Below are 23,655 nucleotides of genomic sequence, written 5' to 3'. Positions count from 1 at the left end.
TGGCGGCCCCTGAAGCTGCTGTTCTGCTCCCAGCCCCTGGGCGTGTGCAGCTGCACTCTGTCCTGGTGGTGCTGAGGTCTGTGTGTCTTCTGGAGCCATCTCTGGTTGGGATCTCTCCGCAGTTTGCCCCAAGAATGCTCAGGGTGTATTCTCTGCACCCCTAGTGGAACCTATCTGAAGCTGAAGTTGGCAGCTTCTCCCACTGAGTAGCAGTGAGATTTGGGATTTGGCTTCTCCGGCTGAAGGAGGAGGGCGGCTTTGTGTTTGGTCTAAATACATCTCTGAAGCTCTGTGGGAGGCACCAGCATCTGGACTTGGGTATATTTTGCCATCTGGCATGTGACTCTTGGCCTCCATGTGCCCTGCAGCTTTAGTTCGACTTCTCCTCCTGCTGCACTGGCGATTGGTGGGTGGGCTTCCACCCTTCTTTGGGCTTTTCTGATCACGCAGCCAAGACACATGGGTGTGTGGGCCCTGCACTACCCCGATGCTGGTCTTGTGTGTGTTGGTGCCTTGATGGCTTTGGTTAAAAGCAAGGATTCTTTGTCAGCTTTGAAGCCCTCTCTCACCTGCCCCTGCAGGGACCGGGCAAGGGATATCCACCTTTGTTCTCTCTGGACAGGTAAGGAGAACTGGGCTGAGAGCCCAGAGCCCCTTGGAGTCACCGCCATGAAGCTGGCATTCACCTTGAGCTCAGGCCTGGGTGTCTGTGGCTTAGAGCCGATGACCTTCTTCCCAAGCTGAAAATCAGTGTGTGTTTGGGAAAAGACTTTTTTCCCCCTGACTTTGGAGGCTATTGAGATGAATGTCCTGAAAGTTTTACATTTTAAATCCCTTTTATGTAGTCAGTAAGTTATCCCTTATAGAAAGAATAAAAGCATACTAAGTCTGGACTCTTCTAGAAAACCCAGCCTGCTAGGTCCACCGTTGGTGCGGCCAGGAGCCAGAGAGCAGCTGACACTGACAGGCCCAGCAGCGTCAGTCTGTCTGGGGTCTGAGTCCCGCCCCACCTGTGGGCTGATGGTGGGGTGACAGTGGCCTTCTAGAGTTGTTTCAGGGGATAAACATGACTGGATGGGCATATTCAGAGTAACTGTTAATGCTTTCTGCTAAAATCCCACAGTGGTAACATCCTAGTCATCAGATGTAAAAGCCAGAGCCCCTCTGGGACCTGCAGGGCCCGCGTCCTGGCCGCCGTCACTCTTTCCCTCCTGCCCAGCCCCACCCTGCTTGGATGCCCTGTCCTTCCCCGAGCAGCCAGAACGTGCCCTACGGGGTCTCTTGACTTGCTGGGCCCTCTGGCTGGAGTTCTCCCCGTGTCCCCAGGCCTGCCCTGCCGCCTTCCGTTCTTTATTCCAATGTTAGCTTCTTGGTGAGGTGTCTTCAGTCTTCAGACCTCATCTAAGGTCTCACCCCCACTCCTGCACCATTTTTCTTATTCCAGCTCTCTTCCTCCACCGCCCTCAAGCACTTAACATCACCTAACACTGTAGAATTTATGTTTTTCTTTCCTCTTTGCGAGTCTGTAGAACCGAGCCAGGCTCATGGTAGGAGTTCAGTATATGTGGTGGATGAATGAGCATGCAAATAAATGTAGTGTTTGTGTCCCTGTTCTCTTTTGCCCTTGCCTCTTGTAGGCTCAAATGCCTGGAGAGGCCAGGTGGGGGCGCTGCAGAAGAAAGGGGCATGGGGTGGGCAGATGGTGTAGACCTGGGGAGCAGGTGCTCAGCTCAACCCCAGGCTGGCCAAACCTCATTTTCAAAAATAAAAACCTCAGATCTACATGCATCTTTCCTGTCTTTAAATGTTGGCTACTTGCCAGGCAAACCGTGTCTGTCCGGCTCTCTGCTGTGACCTCTGAGTCAGCCAGGTTGTCTCTCTCGACTGAAGGATGATGGTCAGGCAGTGGAGCATGGCTCTGAATTGGCTTGCACGTGTCGTAGATCTCTCTCTCCAGGAAATAATGGACTTCGAACCCGAAATTGCCGTGTGATCCATTAGTCCTGGGGTTCCAGAGGTTTGAGCTGATCAGGCATGGCCTCTGTGATTTATGGTCTCACCAGGGAACCTTGGGAAAGATATATGCCTGCTATATACCTGGGTACAGTATCAATTTAGTTTTACATCTCTGCAAAGGCAGAGGCCGCCCAAGATGTGTGTGCAGAATAAATTATGGGCAAGGCCAGATACCAGAACGGAGCTGACTGGTCAGAGTGACAGAGTGGGACCAGTCTCTGGCCTAAGCCTGGTCCTCTGAGCAGGTCATCCAGTGTTCAGCTCACTGGTTGAGCACCAGTTGTATGACAGAAGAGATTGATTGGCTGGGGTTTGGATGGAGCTGCACCGGGGAGAGGCTGGATGGTGTCAGGGATGGCCTTTGGGCTTTCAAATTAGAGTGGCAGAGTTCCACCCCTAAACCTATGTGACTTTGGGCAAGTTGCTTAACATCTCCAAACCTCAGGTTCCACAGTGTAAAATGGGGATAATGTGGCCTCAAACGGCCATTGGAAGGATTCCGTATGCTTGCAGGCATGCTTGGTACAGTGTTAATGTTCTTCCTGGGGTAGCAGGAGGGTGGGAAGTATTAGTTTTTCACCTAGGATTGCATTTGGGGGAAGGTGCAGGGATCTGGAATGTGCCCTTTGTCCCCGCCCACAGCCACAGCTCCCCAGCTCACATCCAGAGTCATAACAAAATCCTCTGCATCCCCAGCTGACTGTGCTGGCCTGCATTTAGAATTTCTAAGATGCTTCTGCCCAGTGTTATCTGGGAGCAAGAGAGCTAGGGCTTTGGAAGGAGCCCTCAAAATGAAGGCAGGGACTTTGTGACTCCATCAGTCAGGGGAGGCTCAGCTCTGCTGTGGTAACAAACAGCCCCAAATCCCAGGCTCGGCTCGGCTTCAGTAACAGACAGGCCCAGTTCACACAGCACAGGCTCGCTTGCTCACAGTGCATGTACATTGCGGGTAGGCTGGGCGACCCTGCCCCGTGTCATTGTTATTTTCCTTCTAAGACATAGACACTGAAGCAGCTGCCATGTTGTTGAATGTGGCCAGGTGACACTGTGTGGAGAAGAGAGCATGACAGGTCATTTCACTGGCCAAAGAAAGTGATGTGGACACTCCCGACCACAGAGGCCAGAGGAGTACAGTCTTTCCTTCTGGACTTTGGCTGGCTGGAGAATTGGACATTTGTAAACATGACTGATGACTGCCCATTTCCCTACTTGAGCCATACTCTTTAAAATCTTGCATGACCCTTATCAAAAACAGACTACTGGGTTCTGTTGTGATTTCCACTTCATAGATGGGGAAACTGAGGCTCTGGGACATCAACAGCTTGCCTGGTGGCAAGAAGCAGAGCAGGTGTTTGAGTCCAGGCTGTGGGACCCGGCTGTTTGTGCACTTAGGTGCCTACCCAGCCTGAGGCAGGGAGGGAAAGGCATGAACCAGCATCTGGGATTAATGAGAACAATTTGATATGGGCTCAAAGGGGTGGATTTGGTCAGAGAGCAGAGGTAATGATAAAGTGGTAGGAGCTTGGGGTCTGGAACGAGCTCAGAAGTTGTGCCGCTCATCTATTGAGCCACTTTTGATTCATTCCTTCTCTGCCTTGGGACTCTGCTTCTTCACCCTTAGTATGGGGGTGACAGCTCCTGCCTCACCGGGGTAATTAAAGATCACATGATAACTTGGCTTTAAAGGAACTTTGCAAACTGAATGGCTCTGGGACATTTTAGGGGTTGTCATTGGCATTCCTGTTAAGCCTCTGGGGGGGATGTCCAGGAGGGGCTGTGGTGTACATGGGGTGGGGAGGGGTTGGCAAAGATTTGGAAAGGCGAGGGTGAGAGGAAGATCAGCCCGCCAACCTCAGCACCACTGACATTTTGGTCCAGATCCTTTCTTGTGGGGCTGTCCTGTGCATTGCATCGTGGTCTGCAGCACCCCTGACCTATACCCACTGGATGCCAGTTGCAACCCCCACGATTCTGACAACCAAACATGCATCCAGACATCGCCAAGGCCCTCGGGGATGGGGAGGGCAGCGAACTTGTTCCGTGTTGAGAACCATGGGCTGGAGGAGGCCAGGTTGGACAGGGCCATGGGGCACCATGGCAGTGGGCAGCTGTGAGGACTGGGTAGTGAACCGCCCCCACTTTCTCACCAGGACCCTACGAGCCCACAAGGCAGCCAGCTGGGCTCAGGGTGCACCATGTGGTCAGGAGGGGTGGTGCTCAGGCGTGTATGTGGCCATGGCAGCTGACCTTTTCTTCTTGCAGGTTCCAGTCTCCAGCCACCGCAATCCCCGACTGGACCTGGCCGCCTATGACCAGCAGGGCCGCAGGTTCGACAACTTCAGCTCCCTGAGCATCCAGTGGGAGTCCACCAGACCACTGCTGGCCAGCATAGAGCTTGACCTGCCCATGCAGCTGGTGGCCCAGGATGATGGAAGTGGCCAGAAGAAGTTGCATGGTGAGCTGGGTGGCAAGCCCCATGGCCTGGGCAGGAGGACAGAGTAGTGACACCCCAGACAGACGAGAGGTTTGCTGGGGAGAGCTGGCAGCTGTCAGGAACTGTCGTCTATGATGCCCCTTTGTCTAGGGGTAAAATCTAGGGAGCATCGTGAACTCGCTACCCACCTTTGATCCTGCACAGACATCCTGTGAGGCAGGGGCTAGAATCTCTATTTCAGAGATGGGGGAACAGGCTTGGGGCACATAGCACGTAAGTGTCCAATCACAGGTTGTACGGAGCAGCCAGGCACCAAGACCTTTGCTGCTCTGAGCCCCGCTGCCTTCGCAAACCCCTCAGCAGCCAGAAGTGAGTCCCGCTACTGCTGCCCATCTAAGCTGCTCCATGGAACCTCACTCCAGGCCCGTTAACTCCTATAGTACATGCAGTTTAAACAAAGTCGGTATCTACTTTTAGGACTGTGGGAGATTTAAAACTGCAAATCAAAAGTGGGGTGGGGCTGCTTCACAGGCAGCGATGGGGCACAAATCCAACATGGGCTTCTCTCTCCCTGGACCAGGTTTTCAGGCCGTTTCAGTTCACCAGGCATCGGGAACCACAGCCGTCTCCGCCACGGCGACAGGCCACCAGCAGTCCCACCTGAGCGCGGCCAGAGTGAAGCAGCCGGTAGCTCCCGGGGTCACTGGTGGTGGGACCCTGCTTCTGTCTGAGCTCTGCCCAGTGTTGCCGAGTCCTGAGCCCCTCACTGGTCCCTTCCCTCAGCTCACCAACCCTTCCCTGAATTGCTGGCCCTCTGCCCCCAGTCCCCCTAGCCCCCGACATGCCCTGCATTTGGGCAACTAGAGGGAGCCTCCTAAAAGGCACCCCGGCCCTGCCACCTCTTGGCTCTGGTGCACAGCCCTGGGTGCCCTCGGCCCTGCAGGAGGAGGCTGTCTTCACCGTCAGCCATGGCCTGCCCTTGCAGCCTCTTCCCCCATGGTCCTAACCTCAGACCCCACTCCACATGCCCAGGTGGTTCAGACCGCTGTGCTTTTGAGCTTCCAGTTCCCACTGCCTGGAAGGCTGTCTCCTTCCTCCTCTTACTCTGCCCCACCAGGTGGCTTCCTGTCCTTGGGGTCCCAGCTGCCTTATCAGTCCCTCTGTGGAGCAGTCCCTGAACCCCTGGCAGAGAGGAGCTGCTTCTGGCCTAGATCCCAGAGCCCCTGCTGCCCCCCACTATCACAGCGCAGACCCCTGCCACACACACACACTGTGTCCACCATCTGCATACATGTGGACCATGGCTGCTGGACCATGCCTCCCCATCCTGGCATCTCACAGGGCCCCAGGCCCAAGACTGGTCCTACCTGGATGACACCCACCCCATTGTAGGGAGAAGCGTCAGTCAGTTTATGTTTTGAATGGGTGGAGGCAGCAGATACTGGCCAGAAAGGGAAAGTGCGGCCAGATTCCAAGGGCCCAAATGCCAGGATGAGGAGCTTGAATTGTCTCCTGGGTGGTGGGGAACAGGGGAAGCTTTTGAAGAGGGTGTGACCCCCATGGAAGCAGCACTGGGGAGGCTGGCCTGGAGGAGGTGGCCCTGAAGGAGCATGCCTGTGCATCCTCATGGCTTAGCCCTCACTTGTCCCCATGGGCACCAGGAATCCCTTGGCTTCAGTGGCCTCCCTGCTGGGGCATGAATACCCCGAACAGGTCCCCCGTCTGTCTTGATGCTCCTTGGCTTGTGGGCTTTTCTCTCTTGATTGACATCACTTATGCCTTTATTTCCTTTAGCCTCTGCTCACCTGAGAGTGATTGTCCTCCACTCACCCCTCCATTGCCTTCACAATCATGTGATGCTCCATCCCTTTCTGTCATTCATTTACTTTTTCTTTCTAATCCTTGCATGAGATTGAATTTGCATAATCCCCCTGTGGGCAGTGGTTGAAGCTCTAGTCCTATCATGGTACCTGGCCCAGAGTAGGTGCTCCATTATGTGAGTACATGGGTGGGACCCAGCAATCTCCCTGGAGTGACATGGGCAGGCCACAGAAAGGCTCAGAGAGGCACACCACCTGATGAGGGTGGGCCGTGCTTGTTTTCCCAGGAGCCCACCACGGGGACACCTCCATGACCCCCTCACACCCCAGTCCGGTCCTCTGCTGTTGGCTCCAGTCCTTGTCCTAACCACATGGCACTGTAGCTGCAGTTTGCTGTGTGCCCCCCACTTCCCTGGGGTGTGTATAAATTGCCCATCTCATGGGGGCCTGGCAGATGGGAAGGGGCACCCACCTTGGCAGGATTATGGATGCCTTAAAGGAATGTGGCTCCTTAGTTGGGCTCGGAGCACAGTGGTTTTACTGAGGCTTGAGTCCCTGATGTAATGAGTGCCCTGGGATGACTCCAGGACCTGGGGCTTCTACTTCTACTCTTCCGGGGTCGGGGGCCTGTGGACTGGCCTGGGGTTGGCCTGTTGCCTGCTGGATCTGATGACGCTGGCCTTGCCCCTTCAGCATGAGCCTCTAGTGCCTGTGTCAGCCTCCATTGAACTCATCCTGGTGGAGGACGTGAGGGTGAGTCCAGAAGAGGTGACCATCTACAACCACCCCGGCGTGCAGGTATGGTCCTCTTCTTGTACCAGACTGCCTGGGTGTGAACGGGGGCACCTCTGGCCTCTGACCCCCAACCTGACTCCTCCCATAGGCAGAGCTGCACATCCGAGAAGGCTCCGGCTACTTCTTCCTCAACACCAGCACCGCGGACATTGTCCAGGTGGCCTATCAGGAGGCCAGGGGCGTCGCCACTGTGAGTATGGGCCCTGTCTCCGTGGCCCTTTTAATTCCTTATTCTGGGGGTTGGGGGCTTAATAGGTTGATTATTTCCAAGCCTGACACTTAATCACATCAGATACAGTTAGCAAGGTCTTCAGCTTCTCTGATCCATTGTTTGTGAAACGTTAGTCATCTGTATACTACCTTGGTGACTTGTATTCCATTTGCACAAACTACCTACCCACACTACTAGTTAGCTAATGGCTTCCTTTCAATCCTTTAATTAAGAATAAAACATTATTGCATAATCACCACTCTTAACAACCCTAAAGAAAATTGCTTTTAAAAGATGTTTTAGCTTTTTCTATTTTTCCACATTCCTTTCTTGGCCCTCTCCACATTCTTGCAAATACTGACTTAGCTTTGCCCATGGTATGGAAGAACTGAGTTTTTGGCTTTTTTCAATGATTTTATCCTAAGTTTTTTTCTTTCCCCTATGTTATGCATAGGCTGGCTGATTATTTTTGTGCAGTCATTTGTACTTAGCCATTCTCTCCTGGTAGAGCACTTGGGCTGTTTAAGTCTTTTTGTTTTTTCAAAACAACCCTATAGTTATAGCAAAGAGTGAAAACAAACACTGATATCCTAAATGTCTGCATATCCATCCATGAGTTGCTATGCAATAATGAAAACAGAGCTTTCCTAAAATGGAAGCTTACTGCCGACTGTGTCAAACCCTTGCCATACATCAGAAATGGAGGCAGCCAGAATGAAGTTACATCAAGGACACCCAGGCAATGTCACTATATTGCACCCATGTTGTTGCCTTTGGGCCACTCTGAGCCCAACACTTGCTTTCCCTTTGTTAAAGGGTGGCTGCCAAGTCATACCAGCACCAAAGGAGACTTTCTCGGACTGAAAGAGGCCTGTGTTGATTCAGTGCTTGGCATGTGGTAGGGATTCAGATGGTCTAGTGAGGTTGGACAGTTCAGGGCCTCACCTTGACTGTGAGCAGACCTGCAGGCCTGATGTCTGTGCTGGCTTTAAGCATTGCCCTGTTCATGCAGGCAAGCCCTCGCAGGCTATAATAACACAAAGCAAACTTCCTAGGTCCAGGAAAGGCTAAAAACAGAGTGAACTTTGACAGAGACCTGTCTCCAAATCTCCTTTAGAAATACAGCCAGAGTACCTTGCACACAGTTGTGCAGCAAGGTTGTGGTGTAACCAGAAATCGACATGTCACCTCACTCTCTGGGGTTTTTTTTAGCAGTACCTCCCTCCAGGTCCATTTCTCTATTTCTATTTATTCACTGTCTTGACACAGGTGTTAAAAACTCAGTTGCCTCTGGAGTAGGACAGGTGTTAAGTAAGGGAGGAAAATGAGCAGGGTGTGAGGTGCATCCTTGGAAGTGCTGTGTGAAATGGCACCTGATGCTTAGCTTCAGAGCTGGAGAGTAATGGGGAGTGGTGGGGACTCTGGCAAACTGCAGAGCAGAGACTGACTAAGGGACAGCCATTATTCCTCTCTAGCTGACTTTGTTATTTTCAGTAACAGCTTTATTGAGGTATAATTTACATACCATACAATTTGCCCATTTAAAGTGTACAATTCAGTGGTTTTTAGTCTATTCACAGATATGTGCAGCCACCACCGCAGTTTTAGAGTATTTCCATCACTTCAGAAAGAAACCCCATATGCTTTAGCTATCTCCTCCCTGTGCTTACAAACATACACACACACACACAAAAGGGTATTGGATCTTGAAAAATGCTTTTTCTATATCCCTTGAAATAATTATGTTTCTTTTGTTTTTTATTCTATTAATAGTATGTATTATATTACTGACTTTCAGATATTACACCAACCTTGCATTCTTGGGATAAATGCTGCTTGGTCATGATAGATAATTCTTTTTACATGTATTTGGATTCAGTTTGTTAGTATTTTATTGAGTTTATGTTCATAGTCATGAGATACTGGCCTGTGGTTTTCTGCGATGTCCTTTGTCTAGTTTGAGTATCAGTGTAGTGTTGGCATCAAGAAAGAAGTGTTCCCTCCTCGAATTTTTGGAAGAGTTTGTGTAGAATTGGTCACAATTACTCTTAAAGGTTTGATGGAATTAACCAGTAAAGTCATCTTTTTTTTTTTTTAACACTAATTCAATCTCTTCACCCATTACAGGTCTATTCAGATTGTCTTTCTTTTTGAATCAGTTTTAGCAGCTTGTATCTTTCTAGGACAATTCAGTTTTGTTTTGTTTTTACTTTGTTTATATTCTTGCGGTGATTGACCTTGTCCATTAGTTATCTTGTGGAGGGGACGCCTTCTCACAGGGCAGTTCCTTGGTGAAGGGTGAGGTAGCATATGACGCTATTCCTAGAGGCGGAGTCACAGGCGGCAGGACCTCTTAGTTTATCAGTGTAAATCAGAGCAAGAAAACACTGTCTCTCAGCACCGAGGAACAAATGTGTTTTAGAGGAAGCTTAGGGTCGCAAGAAGCCTGAGATCATAGGAAGCCCTCCCCTAACTAAGCTTTTTATTCCCTTTTTAAAGAAAGAATAATTCCCTGGCCATCCCTCCTGCCTTGCAAATGAGTGTTCATTGTTAAGTCCTTCACATTTAAGGACTTACTGCTGGCAGGCCTGCCTCTGTCTCCCCTAATTGCGTCTTAACGAGCCTTAATGCATTCATCGTCTCTGATGAGGGGACAGGACTTGCCCCTCGGCTCCGTATTGATTCAAATCGTAAATAATGCCCACTGCTTGAAATATGCCTTGCTTTGCTTTACTTCTGGAGATGAAAGATAACTCGCCTGTTATCAAGAGAGAAGTTTCAAGTTTGGGAAAAACTTGTACAGTGCCAACAATACTTGGAAACACTTTACTCACAGTTGCCTTGCACCACATTCTGAGTAAGCCCTGAGGGTGGACCTGTGGCCAGAGAGAGACCTTTCCTCCAAGAACAAGAGCTCCTAAGTGATGGATTAGGTTTCCTCCATAGGTAGTGAGCACCCTGTCTCTGGAGGCATTCAACACAAGCTGGGACCCTTATCTGAAAGACTCCAGATGGGATTCTAGCATCAGAGTCATTTCCCCAGAAGACCTGTGAACCTCTGTTCAGTTCTGCAAAGCTGAAATTATGGGATTACCCGATGCAGTCTCTGTCAGCAACTGATTCTAGGATTCTCCGAGTCAAGAATTCGTGGCCCCATTTACAGATGGTCCCAGCAGAGCTAGCGCAGTTCTCTGTGGTTTGTGGCCTGGCTTCTGCTCATGTGTCTCATCCCATTCATGCCTTTTGTTGAGTGGGAGAGCGCCCATTGCCAGGCATGACTGAAGCACAGGTCTGGCCCTGTGGGAAGTGCCAGCAGCAAGTGGCAGGTCCCTCAAGAATTACTTTTGCCCAGAAGGCATTCTGGGGTTTCTGCTTCCCACCATCTCAGGCCTGTGCAGAGACCATGGCAACTCCTGCTGGAAATGGGTTCTGGTTCCCACTGCCTCTCAGTAACCAGCAGGAGGAATTTGTCATGGAGCCTTGACAGTCTCTGACAGGTCCTAGCAGCTTCTCTCAGATGGTTCTTTCTGAAGGACGTTTACACATTTCTTTTGTATTTTCCATCTGCTAATTAGCAGCATTCTCATTTCCCTTAATCACAGAGATAAGAAAGCCCACAACAGTTCTCCAATTAGCTCATAGAAAACGTTTGTTTCTTTTCTATTGATATACATTTGGATGCAAGACTTTGGCTTCCGAGTGTCTCTGGAAGGGAGCGTAGAGCTCATAGAGCTCACACACCTGGGCCTTTATGAAGGTTGCGGGTCCCACATGGGAGACAGGGGCTACACCGAACTCTGGTCACACCACCCCAAGAACTCTGCAAGGGGCTTTATTTCATTTTTGGCTGGTGTGCACATAAGAGCGCTTACCTGATTTAAACTTGCCGGTTCCTCTCAACAGTTCTTTACATTTAAAAATAAGTAATCTAAGCAGAACCCATGTGATTATAAGAGGAGAGGGAGGCACCTCCTGTGTGCTGAGCACTTCATACCTTTAGTTAATGTGTTCACTCAGCAAAGATTGGCTCCTTTCATGTCCCGGCCCCACTGCAGGTGCTGAGGATTCAGTGGTGAGCACGTCAGATGGAGGCTCTGGGCCCACGAGCCACAGTTGTTTCTCTCTGCTTCCTCGGTCCTGTGATGGCACAGCTAGTCACATAGGCACTGTACCTCCAAGGAGGCATCAAGAAGGGAGATGAGGCAGGTAGTAGGTGGCAGCCGCAGGGCTTGAACTCAGCTGTGTCTGCTGTTCTGGTGAGAATGACCTGTGGACAGAGCACCTGTGCCCAGTGCCGCCCCAGAGGGAAGCCTCAGGGCTGGCTGGGGTCCCTGGAGGAAGTTTAACCCAGAGCCCAAGCCAGGATCCTTCTCAGAGCCTGATTGTCATGTGGTCTTGGTCATTTCCCACATTCGCCATGGAGGGCATCTAGTTGGGGACACGGACCCTAACACTCTTGCATGGCACAGCCTGGCCCATATGCAACATTGATGGGCACACTGTAGGAAATGGGACAGGTGGCTCCTTAATGTTTGGAAATGTTTGTAGGGTCCTTAGTCTTCCATAAATGCCACCCATCAAGGGACAAGTGTGATGGGGTTCAGGGATGTGAGGAGCCAAGAGGATGTGGGCAGAACCTAGGGCCTGGCGGGCACGGGTGGACGTCACTTCCGCGTCCTGCTTACTGGCAGACCTGCCTCTGGCTCCCCTAACTGCGTCTTAATGAGCCTTAATGCATTCATCGTCTCTGACAGGGTGACAAGACCTGCCCGTCGGCTCCGTATTCACTGACTTTCTTCAACACGTAGACATTAGAATTCATTCTGGGCATGGATTGCCCCTCCTCTTCTTACACATGTCCTCCCTTATCTCAGTCAAGAAGCAAGTGGGTCTGAAACGCATAGGGAAACAGGGTGGTATAACACACACACAGTCTAAAGCTTGGCATGGAGGCAGGTCCCCACCTTGCTACCAGCTGGCTAACTAGTCTCCTTTCGTCCCCACCAGCAGCTTCTTTGTCTCTAACGTGGCCAGGTGAGCACTATCTTAAAGCACTTTGCAAGTGGGGTGAAGTGAGCTGACGTGTGCAAGCAGACAGACAGCCAGGCCTTGCAACCTCCCCAGGGATGGCAGCTTGACACCCTCCCGCACTTCTGTCATCCGGAAGGTGGCTGGATGTCCAGCCTCTGGGAAATCAAGGAGAATAGGAATTGATTTCCCCACTACCATTTTATGTCTTTGTTTAAGATGTGCAAAATGGTCCTTTTGAAGGAGAGAAAAAAAGAAAAATAGAAAGCCTTCTGTGCTTTCCCCTGTGTGGGTCTGTCAGCAGCCAGTGCAACATGTAATTTCTTTATGCTGTGAAGGATGTGCCAGCCCCTGACAGTGGTAACTTTTGCAGGAGGAATCAGATTGGAGCCTTGAATAACATTATAGAAGAAAGTTCTTGTTTCTGTCTCTAACATTTAAGTGAGTTTTCTTTGAGGGGAAGACCAGGGTGCATCATCTTCAGCTAAGCCGGAGACCTGGTGGGTCTTAGGCCTGACTCAACCACCTGTATGTGACACCAGGCTGGTGTGGGGATAGCTCAGATTATAGAGCAGTCACTTTGGAGTGGAAGAGTGATTTCCTGGAATCTTTATTAATTGACTTTAAGTCATGTGAAATACTCTGAGCAAGCTTCATCTGTGTGGATGTGTCCTTGAACCCAGTGGCACTGGCAGAATTTGCAGCTTGGCCAAGCTTGTTAATTCTCCGTGCCCTCAGTTGTGGGCTGGGGCCAGTCTCAACTCTCATCATTCCCTGCCAGCCCCCTTCCTACCTCCCCTGCCCAACAGCTCCACTCTGGTTGCTGGAGGCGTCAGCTCTGGGAAGTGACAGCGTGTGGTAGAAGGACCCCTCCTAAACTGGGACCCCTGTACTCCCTCCCCAGCACTGCCTCTTCAAGGCTAGGTTCCCGTGGGACTCAGTTTCCCCATATATGTATTGAAGGAGTTGGACCAGAATCAGCACTTTTCTCAAAGAGATGAAGGTACATGGAGTTTACAGACTTTTTTTTTATTTCAGAATTTCTAATCATAGCAAAGCTAAGAGTGAAGCTAAGCAAGCAGGCTAAAGCACTAGGTTTCTTTACTAGAGTCAGTGACTCAGAGCTGTGACCCTGAATTTTAATCTAATCAAGACACATTTATGTGTAGTTTGTGGCAGATGCTAAGCTCAGTCCCGAGGCCGCAGCACAGGAGAAGATAGCCTGGAGGAGGAGAATGGGCACTAATCCTTGGTATACATCGAGATGGAGTCACAGGTGGTGTAACTGCACTAGAAAAAGTGAGGAGAGGTGTGAAGGAACCTGCCCTGTGTGGGCCAAGACTCCTGCGGAAGGATGCTTAAGGGAGCCTGGAGGGGGAGTGGAGCCAGCAGGTGGAAATGAGGAAGAGGCCCAGGCCCAGATCCTGAAGATGGGCTGTTGAGGCCCTGAGGTGGCCAGCAGACACTAGCTGACTGAGGAACAGAGAGAGCTGTGTGACTGCAGAATGATGGCCGTGCAGGAGGGGATTTGCAGTGAAATTAGAAATTAAAATTGGGCAAAGGCCAGACTGTGCCAGGTTCTTATAGGATGTGTTGATCATTTGGACTCTCTGGGAAGCCTTTGAAGAGTTTTAACCTGGGTGTGACATGCGATCATACTTGGTTGCCTCCTTAGAAATCTGAAGTGTTTTCTTCATAGCTTCTTTATACTGAAACACACTGAGCATTCACATACACGTACCTCCCCTCACATGAATATAAGGCCACAAACTATAGGCAACAAAGCCAGGCCAGATGGAATTGGGATGCAGCCCTCTGAGCTCACCACTAGCTCTGTGACTATGCCCCTGCCTGTCTAGCCTTCCAGACCACCCAGTTGAGATATACACCTAAGCAATATGACAAGTTGCTGCAAGTCTGTCTGAGTGATTATAATGCCAAAGAATCTCAAAAGAGATTCTTTTGACCGTAGGAGCACTGGGGAGGAGGGTAGAGAAAGAAGAAGACTTAAAAGGTTGTGTGTTGGGGGAGTGTCTTTGGCAGTGAAAGACTGGAAAAACAGTCGCTCAGATGTGTTCACTCAGTACATTTTATAAGGTCTCTGCTTCAAGCACAGCGGAGATAGAAATGAATATGGAGATGAATGAGCCTCAGAGAACTTATGCTTAAGACCATGGTAGCCTCTGTGATCTGTTCCCGGGTTCTGAGATTCTGTGAGTTGAGATTAGGACTTCTAAGTGAGAGCTCCATTTGGAAAGCAGCTGTCTCATGCTTTCCCAGCCCCTGTCTTAATGTTCTTCTGTTAGCAGAGTTGCAGGGGCAGGTGGCCTGGACAGGAGATGTGGCATCCTGAGTTTGAATCCTCACCCAGCCTCCATGTTGCCAGGTTCCCCAAGGCCACCAACTGCCCCCCTTTGAGCAGCTTCCATTTTCTCCAGTTTGTAGTTTGTATAGATTTGAAATAAATGCTCTCTGAGATCCATCTTGGCTCTAACATTTTACATTTCAAGCCAGTGGGTGCTCATAATGAGGAATGGGCAGGGCAATATTTGGGTTAGGAATTTCCTGTCCTGGAGTTCTCCAGGAGCGGGTGTCCCACGGGTGATAGGCTGATGCTGTGAGCTGCTTTGTGACTGAGCCCACCTCCGACCTTGCAGGTGCAGCCCCTGCTCCCAGGCTCGTCGACCATCATGATCCATGACTTGTGCCTAGCCTTCCCTGCCCCGGCAAAGGCTGATGTCTACGTATCGGACATTCAGGAGCTGTACGTCCGCGTGGTTGATAAGGTCAGTGTCAGCTTCCTGGTACGGCCTCCTCTGCACTAATTCATAAACACCAGGAAAACTGCAGCTGTGGGAGATGTTCTCCTGGTTTCTGAGTCCCTCCACTTGCCTCCCGAGTTGCTTCCAGCTTATGCTGTCTCTCACCTCCATTGTTCCGTGTGCATGATATGGAGTAACCTCTGGGGCTGTCCTCCTTCATCCTGGTTGGCATCAGTAAAGCTCGGCTATGAATCAGTAAAGCTCATATGAAGTCTGCACATTAGCCCTGCCTTGGGAATTCCTGCCCTCTAGCTGGTGTTGGTCACTAACCAGCCAGGCTCATACCTTGCTGATTAGGTTTTGGATTCTAGCGAATTTCAGTGCAAATGAGTAAAATATACTATGCCAGGTGCTTTTGCACAAGGAATCCTTAATAGATCTGATATTTTCTTTAATGTAAATAGGGAATTTTTATTACTCCAAATACCTGAAGTTCTTGTAGCTAGGCTTACAGGGGACTGCTGTCAGGTTCCTGTTTTCCTGAATGCAGAGAATGGTTTATAATTAAAGGGGAAGGCTTGAGCAGCTTAGATGACTTGAAAGCTGATATTCTTATACAGCCTCAGATAGTCCTCCTGTGGTCTATTTCCACTGGGAATTTTCTGTTCACACATCTGTTTCTTCACCAAGCATTTCTGCCTCTCATTTCCTCAAGTTCTTACTGTATGTGCCATGGGCTGCCAGGGGTGAGCTGCTGGGTGAGCGAGCACATACTGACCTCCTGTATGCCTGTTGCCATTCTAAGCTGTGTCTTTCCTCTTTAGATTGTTCTTTAAGAATGGGAAATATAATTCATGCACCTAAGTATCCCCAAGGCCCCTTGTATACAGTAAGCACTAAATTGATTTTCATTTGCTGGTTGGCTAATAGTCTGGAGGTCAGCTTAGGTCTGTGGGTTTGAGGCTGGGAATGCTTTTGCAGAAAGCTGGAGGGTGCCGTAGGCGGTGGAATTGGTTGTTCAGAGGCCACACCTGAGTCTCTGTTCCCCACGGTGTAGGTGGAGATTGGGAAGACCGTCAAGGCATATGTCCGGGTGCTGGACTTTCACAAGAAGCCTTTCCTGGCCAAATACTTTGCCTTCATGGACCTGAAGCTCCGAGCAGCCTCCCAGATCGTCACGTTGGTGTGAGTCCTCCCATAGGCCAGAGGAAGGCGTCTTGGAGACAGTGCTGACAGGTCCGTCTGGGGGCGGGGGAGAAGTCCCAGCCTGTCCCTCTGTTCCAGGGCCCTGGATGAAGTCCTTGACAGCTACACTGCCACATTCCGCATCCACGGCGTGGCCATCGGCCAGACCAGTCTCACAGCAACTGTGACCGACAAAGCCGGACAGAGAATCAACTCAGCCCCACAGCAGATTGAGGTAGAGCTGTTCCTCTTTACGCCATGTGGGATCAGCCCAGCCCTTATGGCATACCCAAGGGGTGGGGGAGTTAATTTTTTTTGTTATGGGAGTTCTAGGGGAAGTCTAGGAAGCTAACACAAAGAGGCCATATTAAAACCTGGGCCCTACAATGTCTTTTGATTAAAAGGGAGACTTTGCTAGTCCCAGGGGCCTGGGGTGAGCTGCCTCAGGGGGAACAGTCGAGTTACTTTAATCTCCCTCTGGGACATTGCTGTGGCTCAGAGAAGGGGAGCAACTTGTCACACAGCAAGGGAGTGGCAGAACATTCTTTAACCCCATGACCCCTTAAGTGTCAGAAAGTGGAAGCTGCAGAGAGATTGGGGCTCATGTGAAGAGGCACATCTTGTCAGTCTGAAGCAGCTCTTAGGGAGCTCCTAGGGCAAGTAATTCCTGGATGCGGGAGCCCTGAGGGCCCCACCCCAGCATTATGTCAGTGTATGACATAGGGCTGTCTCGTGGCGTTAGGCTTTGACAGGAGCCCCACTATCACCAGGGGCCAATGCAGCCAAGGCTGAGAAGTCACTTACAGGTTTACCCTTTAGTGGCTTCTCCATCGGTCTTGACCGTACGGCAGCTGGCGGGCTTTATATTCTCTGCATTCTAAAGCCAGTGGTTGTGGTTTATCTCTAGAAGGATGTGCCCCTTTCTTCTCCCAGTGAAGAGGAATTCACGTGTGCCTTTAAATAGCGCAGCCCTACAGAAACTAATCTTCATGCACAAAGCAGCCCCTGGGCTGACTGGCACATTCACTCACCCCACCAGCTCTCCTGTTCCTGCAGCGGGGAGGCCACTGGGGCTGTGCACTGCTGCAGAGATGGGCGCATCCTCTTCCTGCTGCCCCCCACCCCACCCCCGAGCCTCTCTCCTCATTTGAAAAGTTTTGAGGGCATTGAGGCAATCTTATCAGTAGAAATTGTAGAAATTTAGTGAAAGAGGCAAAATTCCAAAGAGGAGTTGGGACAATCTCAAAGGCAGTAGATTGTAAACATCAACATGCATCGAATCCACTGGAGGACTTGTTAAATTTGTCAAATGAAACACAAGGCTGCAGGACCCCCTCTGATTCTGTGGGTCTTAGGGCGGGGAACACTGAAGAATGTGCATTTCTAATGGTTCCCAGGTGACACTGATGTTAGGGGACCCACTACGAGAACTGCTGCTCCAGGGGGATGTCTAGGATGAATAGGTCTTTATTTCTACTGGGCTTGGAATCTGGTGAAGTGAAGCGCAGTCACAAACAGCAGGACATTTCCCTGAGAACTGCCGATCCTCAGGCCCATGGGTGGGATGAGATTCTGTGGGGACCACTCAAGCCCCTCAGAGTTGGCCCAGGACCCCAGGCCCTCACCAGTCCTTCTTCACAGAGGTGTGATGGCCATGGGCCACATCTCCCTCTCACTGGAAATGCTAAGTGTGAATATTAAGCTGTGTGAGCTTGGAACACAATGGTCCCCTTTCTCTCTTGTGTCTCCACACCCAGGTCTTTCCCCCTTTTAGGTTGATACCCAGGAAGGTGACGCTGATTATCGGGGCCATGATGCAGGTAGGAAGCAAAGGCCACATCCTTGCCCCAGCCCTATTTGCCGCCGGGCACCAGGAAGGCCATCTCCTCCCCACCATGCCCCAGCTGCAGGCCTGCTCACCCAGCTCGGGCATCAGGATGGACTAAGATGGAATGCTTTGGGGTCTTGGCACCCTGGCCCTCTGAGGAGTTGGCGTGGGCTGGCGTGGGGGGGAGGTTGGGGCTGATAGACATTGCTGTCTCTCCCCACTTCAGATCACCTCCGAGGGCGGCCCCCAGCCTCAGTCCAATATCCTCTTCTCCATCAGCAACGACAGCGTTGCGGTGGTGCAGAGCACTGGGCTGGTGCGTGGGCTGGCTGTTGGCAATGGCACCGTGTCAGGGGTCGTGCAGGCTGTGGACGCTGAGACTGGCAAGCTTGTCATCGTGTCTCAGGTAACAGGCGTAAGTGCTGCTGGAGACAGGTGCCTTCAGAATGTACCCTGGACGGGGCCTCCCAGGCAGCAGTGTGCTGTCTCCTAGGCAGCTGGTGGGCTGGTCAGCTGGGATGGGGAGGAAGCCCCGTTTACTGCCTCTGCTCCCGAGGACCGCTCCTCTCTGGGGTCTTGCTTCTGCCCTCTGAGTCTGCTGCCCCTACCCTTCACCCCCACCTGCCAAGTTGGGGGCCCCCAGCCCCTGGGGTTGCTCTTCTCCAGATTGTCTCCCCAGCTGTCACTTATGGGACAGTTCTCCAGCCTGCCCCGGCCCTGGGGACATTTCAGTGCATGATGATGGCAGCGGCTGTAATAGTCAGGCTCTGCACTGGGCGCTATACACTCACCCCCTTTAGTAGCCATACCTGCCTGCCTTTGCTGCCACCCCATTCATAGATGGTGGGCCTGAGGAAACAGCTAGTGACCCACGGCCACTGTGTGGCATCTGCTAGCATCAGCGCCCCAGTCCTTCTGTTTGTTATTTCAAGCAGGTCTTGGGAGTACTCTGGTGGAGGAGAAGGGGCACCGTTGGCTCTGACAGGCTCCGTGGTTTGCATTGGGAGCTTTCGGGGCATGTGCAGCTGCAAATGTGGATAATTGGACACAACAGCCTTTCACTCCTGGAGTTGTAATTCCAGGAGAAAAAGAAAAAAAATCATTTTGCTCTACTAGAGGATATATCCCAGCCCTCTTTGCCAAAGGAGGATATGTTTCCTAATTGCTTTTCTGCATTAGCAGAGATGCGGTAGGCTGAGTTAGGGAGTCCTCTCCCTGGGAGGGTCTTCCTGCTTGTGTTGGTGGCCCTGACTCCAAGCAGGTGAAAGTGGATGTCTTCCCTTCCTTTCCAGGGGTCTCTGGGAAGGTCTCTAACTCGGCCTACCAACATCTCTGCTAATGCAGAAAAGCAATTAGGGAACATATCCTCCTTTGGCAAAGAGGCTTGGGACATATCCTCTAGTGGAGCTAAAAGATTTTTACCACCTCCTGAGAAGGGCTCGGTGCTTGCATTCTCCAACATCCTCTGCCTGCAGCGACTTGTAGAAGTATCTCAGGGGAGGCTGCTTTGTGGTCACGGCTGTGCTGGCAACCTGGGTTCTAAGAGACTTTGGTGTTGTGTTGTGTAATGCAGTTGTGGGCAAGAACCTTTTCAGAACCAACCCAGTCACCCTATTCCTCATCCTGACTTGGGCCCTGGAAAGCAGTCCGCGAGCTCCCCCGAGTTTGGAACATGTAACCATTGAGCGCCCAAGGTAGCTTGCACTTGCACTTCCCTGGAGAAGAGAGGGCTGACTTTGATCCGACATTGAGTTCATTGATTTACTCCCTTTTCCAGCAGCTTCAGTGTCTTTGTAAGAGTCCTGCCTAAACCACAAAGTCCTTGGATTCTTGGAGGTGGATGCCTAGATTCTACTTACTGATTTACTAAAGACAGCCACAAAGCTCTGGGAATGTAAAATGCGTCCTGTGGCATACCGCAGGGTTCAGATAGACATCCTGGAGAGTGAGATGAAGGACCGAGCAGGCCCTGCTTTTCTTTCTTTCTAAAGAAAGGGTTGTGGCTTCAAGAACTGACCCATTTTTCCCCTCCTGGGCACCCATGTGGCTGAAAAGGCAGCTGGCTGGAAGTTTGGTCAGAGGGGCACACAACAATGCTATTTCCTCCTGGCCACTCCTCTCTGTGGTCTGACCACTGGCTGCCTCCCTCTGTCATCTCCCATCTTGCAGGTTGGGGGAAAGCTGGGTGAAGGCCCTAGCGTTCCTTAGCAGATGGAAAGGCTGTGCCACCATCTCCATGTGAAAGGCATCTCCTTGAGCCCAGGCAGGCAGCAGCTCAGCCCAAGGCCCATGTGTCCACAAAGGGCATGCAGTCTAGTCAGAAGCCCCCAGTTCCATCTGTTTAATCCAGGTCACAGAATTAACACCCAAGACTGAGGGGTAAGCCAGGACTGGCAGGAGGAGACTGAGTGGTGAAAAGGATGACAGGAAGGAAGGGAATGAATGTTTACTGAGCACCTACTGTGTGCCATATTTTAGCCATATCACAAGGCACAGAAGGTAGGCTTAGGGGCTTTAGTAGCCTGGGTTCAATGTAAGTCAACAGCACTATGAAGAAGCCTTATGAAGTTAGGGTTTGGCCAGATTAACAGGAGTATAGACTTCAGAGTGAAGGAGGTATGCTCTAATCAGACTCTGCCTGGCTCTTACCTTTGCTTCTGTAGCCCCCTCAGTCAGAGAGATGGACTAGATTTGGGATTGGGAGGGTCTGGAGACTGATCCTGTAAGGGTTTCCCAGCCTAGAGAAGAGCAGTGCCTGGTCACTACTCACAAGTCTCTGCAGGGCTGACCTGGAACACCTGGATCAGACAGGCCTGTGGCCTCAGAGGACATCCCATGGGTGCCTTCTAGCCATGTGACTCTGAGCTGGCCTGGGCAGGAGCCTCCTTCTTTGGAGGGGTCCCCCTTCCTAAAACACCTGTTGCTAGCACATAGTGCCTACTCCAGCTGGCCTGAACCCCAAAACCCTTTTTCTAGGATCTCGTGGAGGTGGAGGTGCTGCTTCTCCAGGCGGTGAGGATCCGTGCCCCCATCACTCGGATGAGGACAGGGACCCAGGTGAGGCAGGGACCTCTCCAGCCCCTCCTGTCTGTGCTGTCAGAGCAGCCTCTTGCAGGTCTTGGGTTCTGCATTCTGGCTCAAGATGAGCTTGGGGAGAGTGCCACTGGGACCCCATTCCTCCTGCTGGCACAGTCTCCATTTCCCCTTCATCAGCTTAGCCCCTGTCATCAACAGCTTCTTCTGAAGCTGCAGGAGCCTATCCTGCACCTCCTGCATCACATGGGCCCTCTATTTTCTCGCTCCCCTTAGGCAGAACCTTTGCCCCTTCCAGCCAGAAGCTGGTGCCATTAGCAAATGACGCCTGTGTCTCCACTAGTCTTATCGCCTTCCCACACCTAAGGCAGCACCAGCACCTGTCAGCACCTGGCAGGAGTGCGCATGCTAACTGTGTATTAATACATTTGCCGTCTGGTAACAACCCATGAAGTAGCTGCTGGTACCACATCCGTGTTACCAATAAGGATATGAACATGGGAAAGCTTAGGCCTCTGCCGAGGCCTCCCAGCTAGGAAGTGAGGGAACTAGGAACCAACTATGGCACCTGGCGTGGAGTCAGCCTCACGCGCTGCTGCATTGCCTCCGTGCATCCTTGCAGGAGGGACTCAGTAAGTGCGCCGAAGGTGCCTGGGAAGCCCACCCATGCCCCTCCCATGTGAGCAGGACCTCCGCCAGATTGAGCGAGCAAAGGCAGTGGTGCTGCTGGGGGCCTACAAGCATCCCAGAGATTCTAGGGGATCATTTCAGGAAGGGGGTCTTGAGGCCAAGGTGAGACAGCCCCCGGCCCAAGAGCATGGGGTGGGGAGGGACTAGTTCTGTCTTTTGCTTGTCCATTTGCGATGTCACCAGATCTCCCTGGATCTGTGTGTGCCCGCCTCTGGTTAGGGAGGAATGGGCCGAGCTCCTACCACGTGAAGGAGGCAGGAAGATTCCTGGGCGGTGGGGAGGCGGTTTGGTCAGCGCCTTGGGCCTTCGGGAGCACTCCCGGCAGTGGGCCTCTGGTGGTCACGGGCCTGGCTTCTCTCCTGCAGATGCCCGTTTACATCACTGGGATCACCAACAACCAGAACCCTTTCTCTTTCGGCAATGCTGTACCTGGCCTGACCTTCCACTGGTCAGTCACCAAGCGGGACATCCTGGATATCCGGGGGCGACACCATGAGGTAACTGCTGTCCAGAGCCCCCCACCCTCCATCCACAGCCAACGTCTGGGTGGGGGTTCTCACCAGATTTTTGCACATGAGGTCTGCACCCTCACTCCCAGGCTCATCCTGGCCCCTGAAGGCAGCAAAATGATGGCCTTGTGGTGAAGTCACAAGAGCTCCAGAATATCTTAGGGTTGGTCGGGGTCCCTAGTCTGAAACTTCTGACTTCTGTTCTGAGATGATGCCTGGCAGCCCTGGGTTTTTCTCCAGATTTATCTCAGAGGCCAAACTCCCCTCCTTATAGCCCTATACGGGAGAACCTGGCCTGTTCTCAGGTCTCAGAGCTGGAAGGTGCTAGAAAGAACCTACTAAGTCCCTCTGTGTTAACTGGAGCCCGTGCATGGGAAGGGACTTGCCTGCAGTCACCCCACGAGCCAACAGGGATATGGGACTGGGTTCCAGCCCTGGTGAGTCTAGGCTGCCACCCCAGGTGGGCTTACCTGTGGACACTTGGCAGTGGTAGGTGTTGCTGGGAAGGGAACAAAGCATGAGGATGAGTTTTCCTAGAGGCTGCCTGAAATGCATCTGGTGTCGGATGAAAGCTTCCCCTAATATACCCAGTGGGGCCAAGGTCCTGTTACCAGTGCCAGGGGCTCCCCAGCTGTCCCTGTGGTACAAGCAATGTGACTTACTCAGATACCCCATAACACTGGGGCTTTGTGGGAAACCACTGCCAAACCTAGCATCCCTTTGGGTGATTCCTAACTCACCTCTGCTCACTAAAGGCTCTGAGAAGTCCTGTGTGAGAGCAGTGGCTCATGCGAGCTGACCCAGCATTTTCCACCTGTACCTGTGAATATTGTAAAACTCAGCGGGGGTGGGAGGGAGGGAGTGTGCTGCCCTGTGCTCAGTGCTGCAGGGCCTGGGATTAGCAGGCCCTGACCAGGGGGAACAGGCAGGCAGCTGTTGAGGACTTTGGAGGTCCTGTCCACCTCTGCCCTTTTGGGAATGCTGGGGCCCCACGCTGTCCCTGAAGTCATGTTTGGTGTCTGTCGCAGGCTTCGCTCCAGCTCCCGTCACAGTACAACTTTGCCATGAACGTTCATGGCCGGGTGAAAGGCCGTACTGGGCTGAGGGTGGTAGTCAAGGCTGTGGACCCCACGGTTGGGCAGCTGCATGGCCTCACCAAAGAACTCTCCGATGAGATCCAAATCCAGGTAAAGGATCAGTGGGCAGAAGCCCCCATTAGAGGGAGAGTAAGGGCCAATCAGCGGCCCCTGTCCTCCCAGGGGCTGTGGGGGCACATATTCATCCTTCTGCCACCCCAGGGCAGGGTCTGGGGGCCGACCCCTGAGGAGCTCTCTGTCTGCGGGG

General features: G+C 51.8%; 1 protein-coding gene across 3 annotated transcripts in view; it reads left to right on the top strand.

Annotated features, from left to right (window-relative positions):
- Positions 1-23,655, top strand: part of NUP210 (nucleoporin 210) — a 114,861-nt gene that overhangs the window by 69,930 nt on the left and 21,276 nt on the right. For all 3 annotated transcript variants that reach the window (XM_036911497.2, XM_036911498.2, XM_036911500.2), the window contains exons 17-28: positions 4,279-4,471; positions 5,031-5,137; positions 6,964-7,068; positions 7,154-7,255; positions 14,962-15,090; positions 16,124-16,251; positions 16,351-16,486; positions 18,009-18,071; positions 18,306-18,485; positions 21,056-21,136; positions 22,168-22,299; positions 23,340-23,498. In XM_036911497.2, coding sequence (XP_036767392.2) covers positions 4,279-4,471; positions 5,031-5,137; positions 6,964-7,068; positions 7,154-7,255; positions 14,962-15,090; positions 16,124-16,251; positions 16,351-16,486; positions 18,009-18,071; positions 18,306-18,485; positions 21,056-21,136; positions 22,168-22,299; positions 23,340-23,498 — 1,515 coding nt within the window. The remainder of the gene's footprint in view (positions 1-4,278; positions 4,472-5,030; positions 5,138-6,963; positions 7,069-7,153; positions 7,256-14,961; positions 15,091-16,123; positions 16,252-16,350; positions 16,487-18,008; positions 18,072-18,305; positions 18,486-21,055; positions 21,137-22,167; positions 22,300-23,339; positions 23,499-23,655) is intronic.

Source organism: Manis pentadactyla, chromosome 1 (assembly GCF_030020395.1).
Source record: "Manis pentadactyla isolate mManPen7 chromosome 1, mManPen7.hap1, whole genome shotgun sequence".
In the NCBI taxonomy this organism is placed as follows: domain Eukaryota; kingdom Metazoa; phylum Chordata; class Mammalia; order Pholidota; family Manidae; genus Manis; species Manis pentadactyla.
This window is presented reverse-complemented; position numbering and strand designations above follow the sequence as displayed.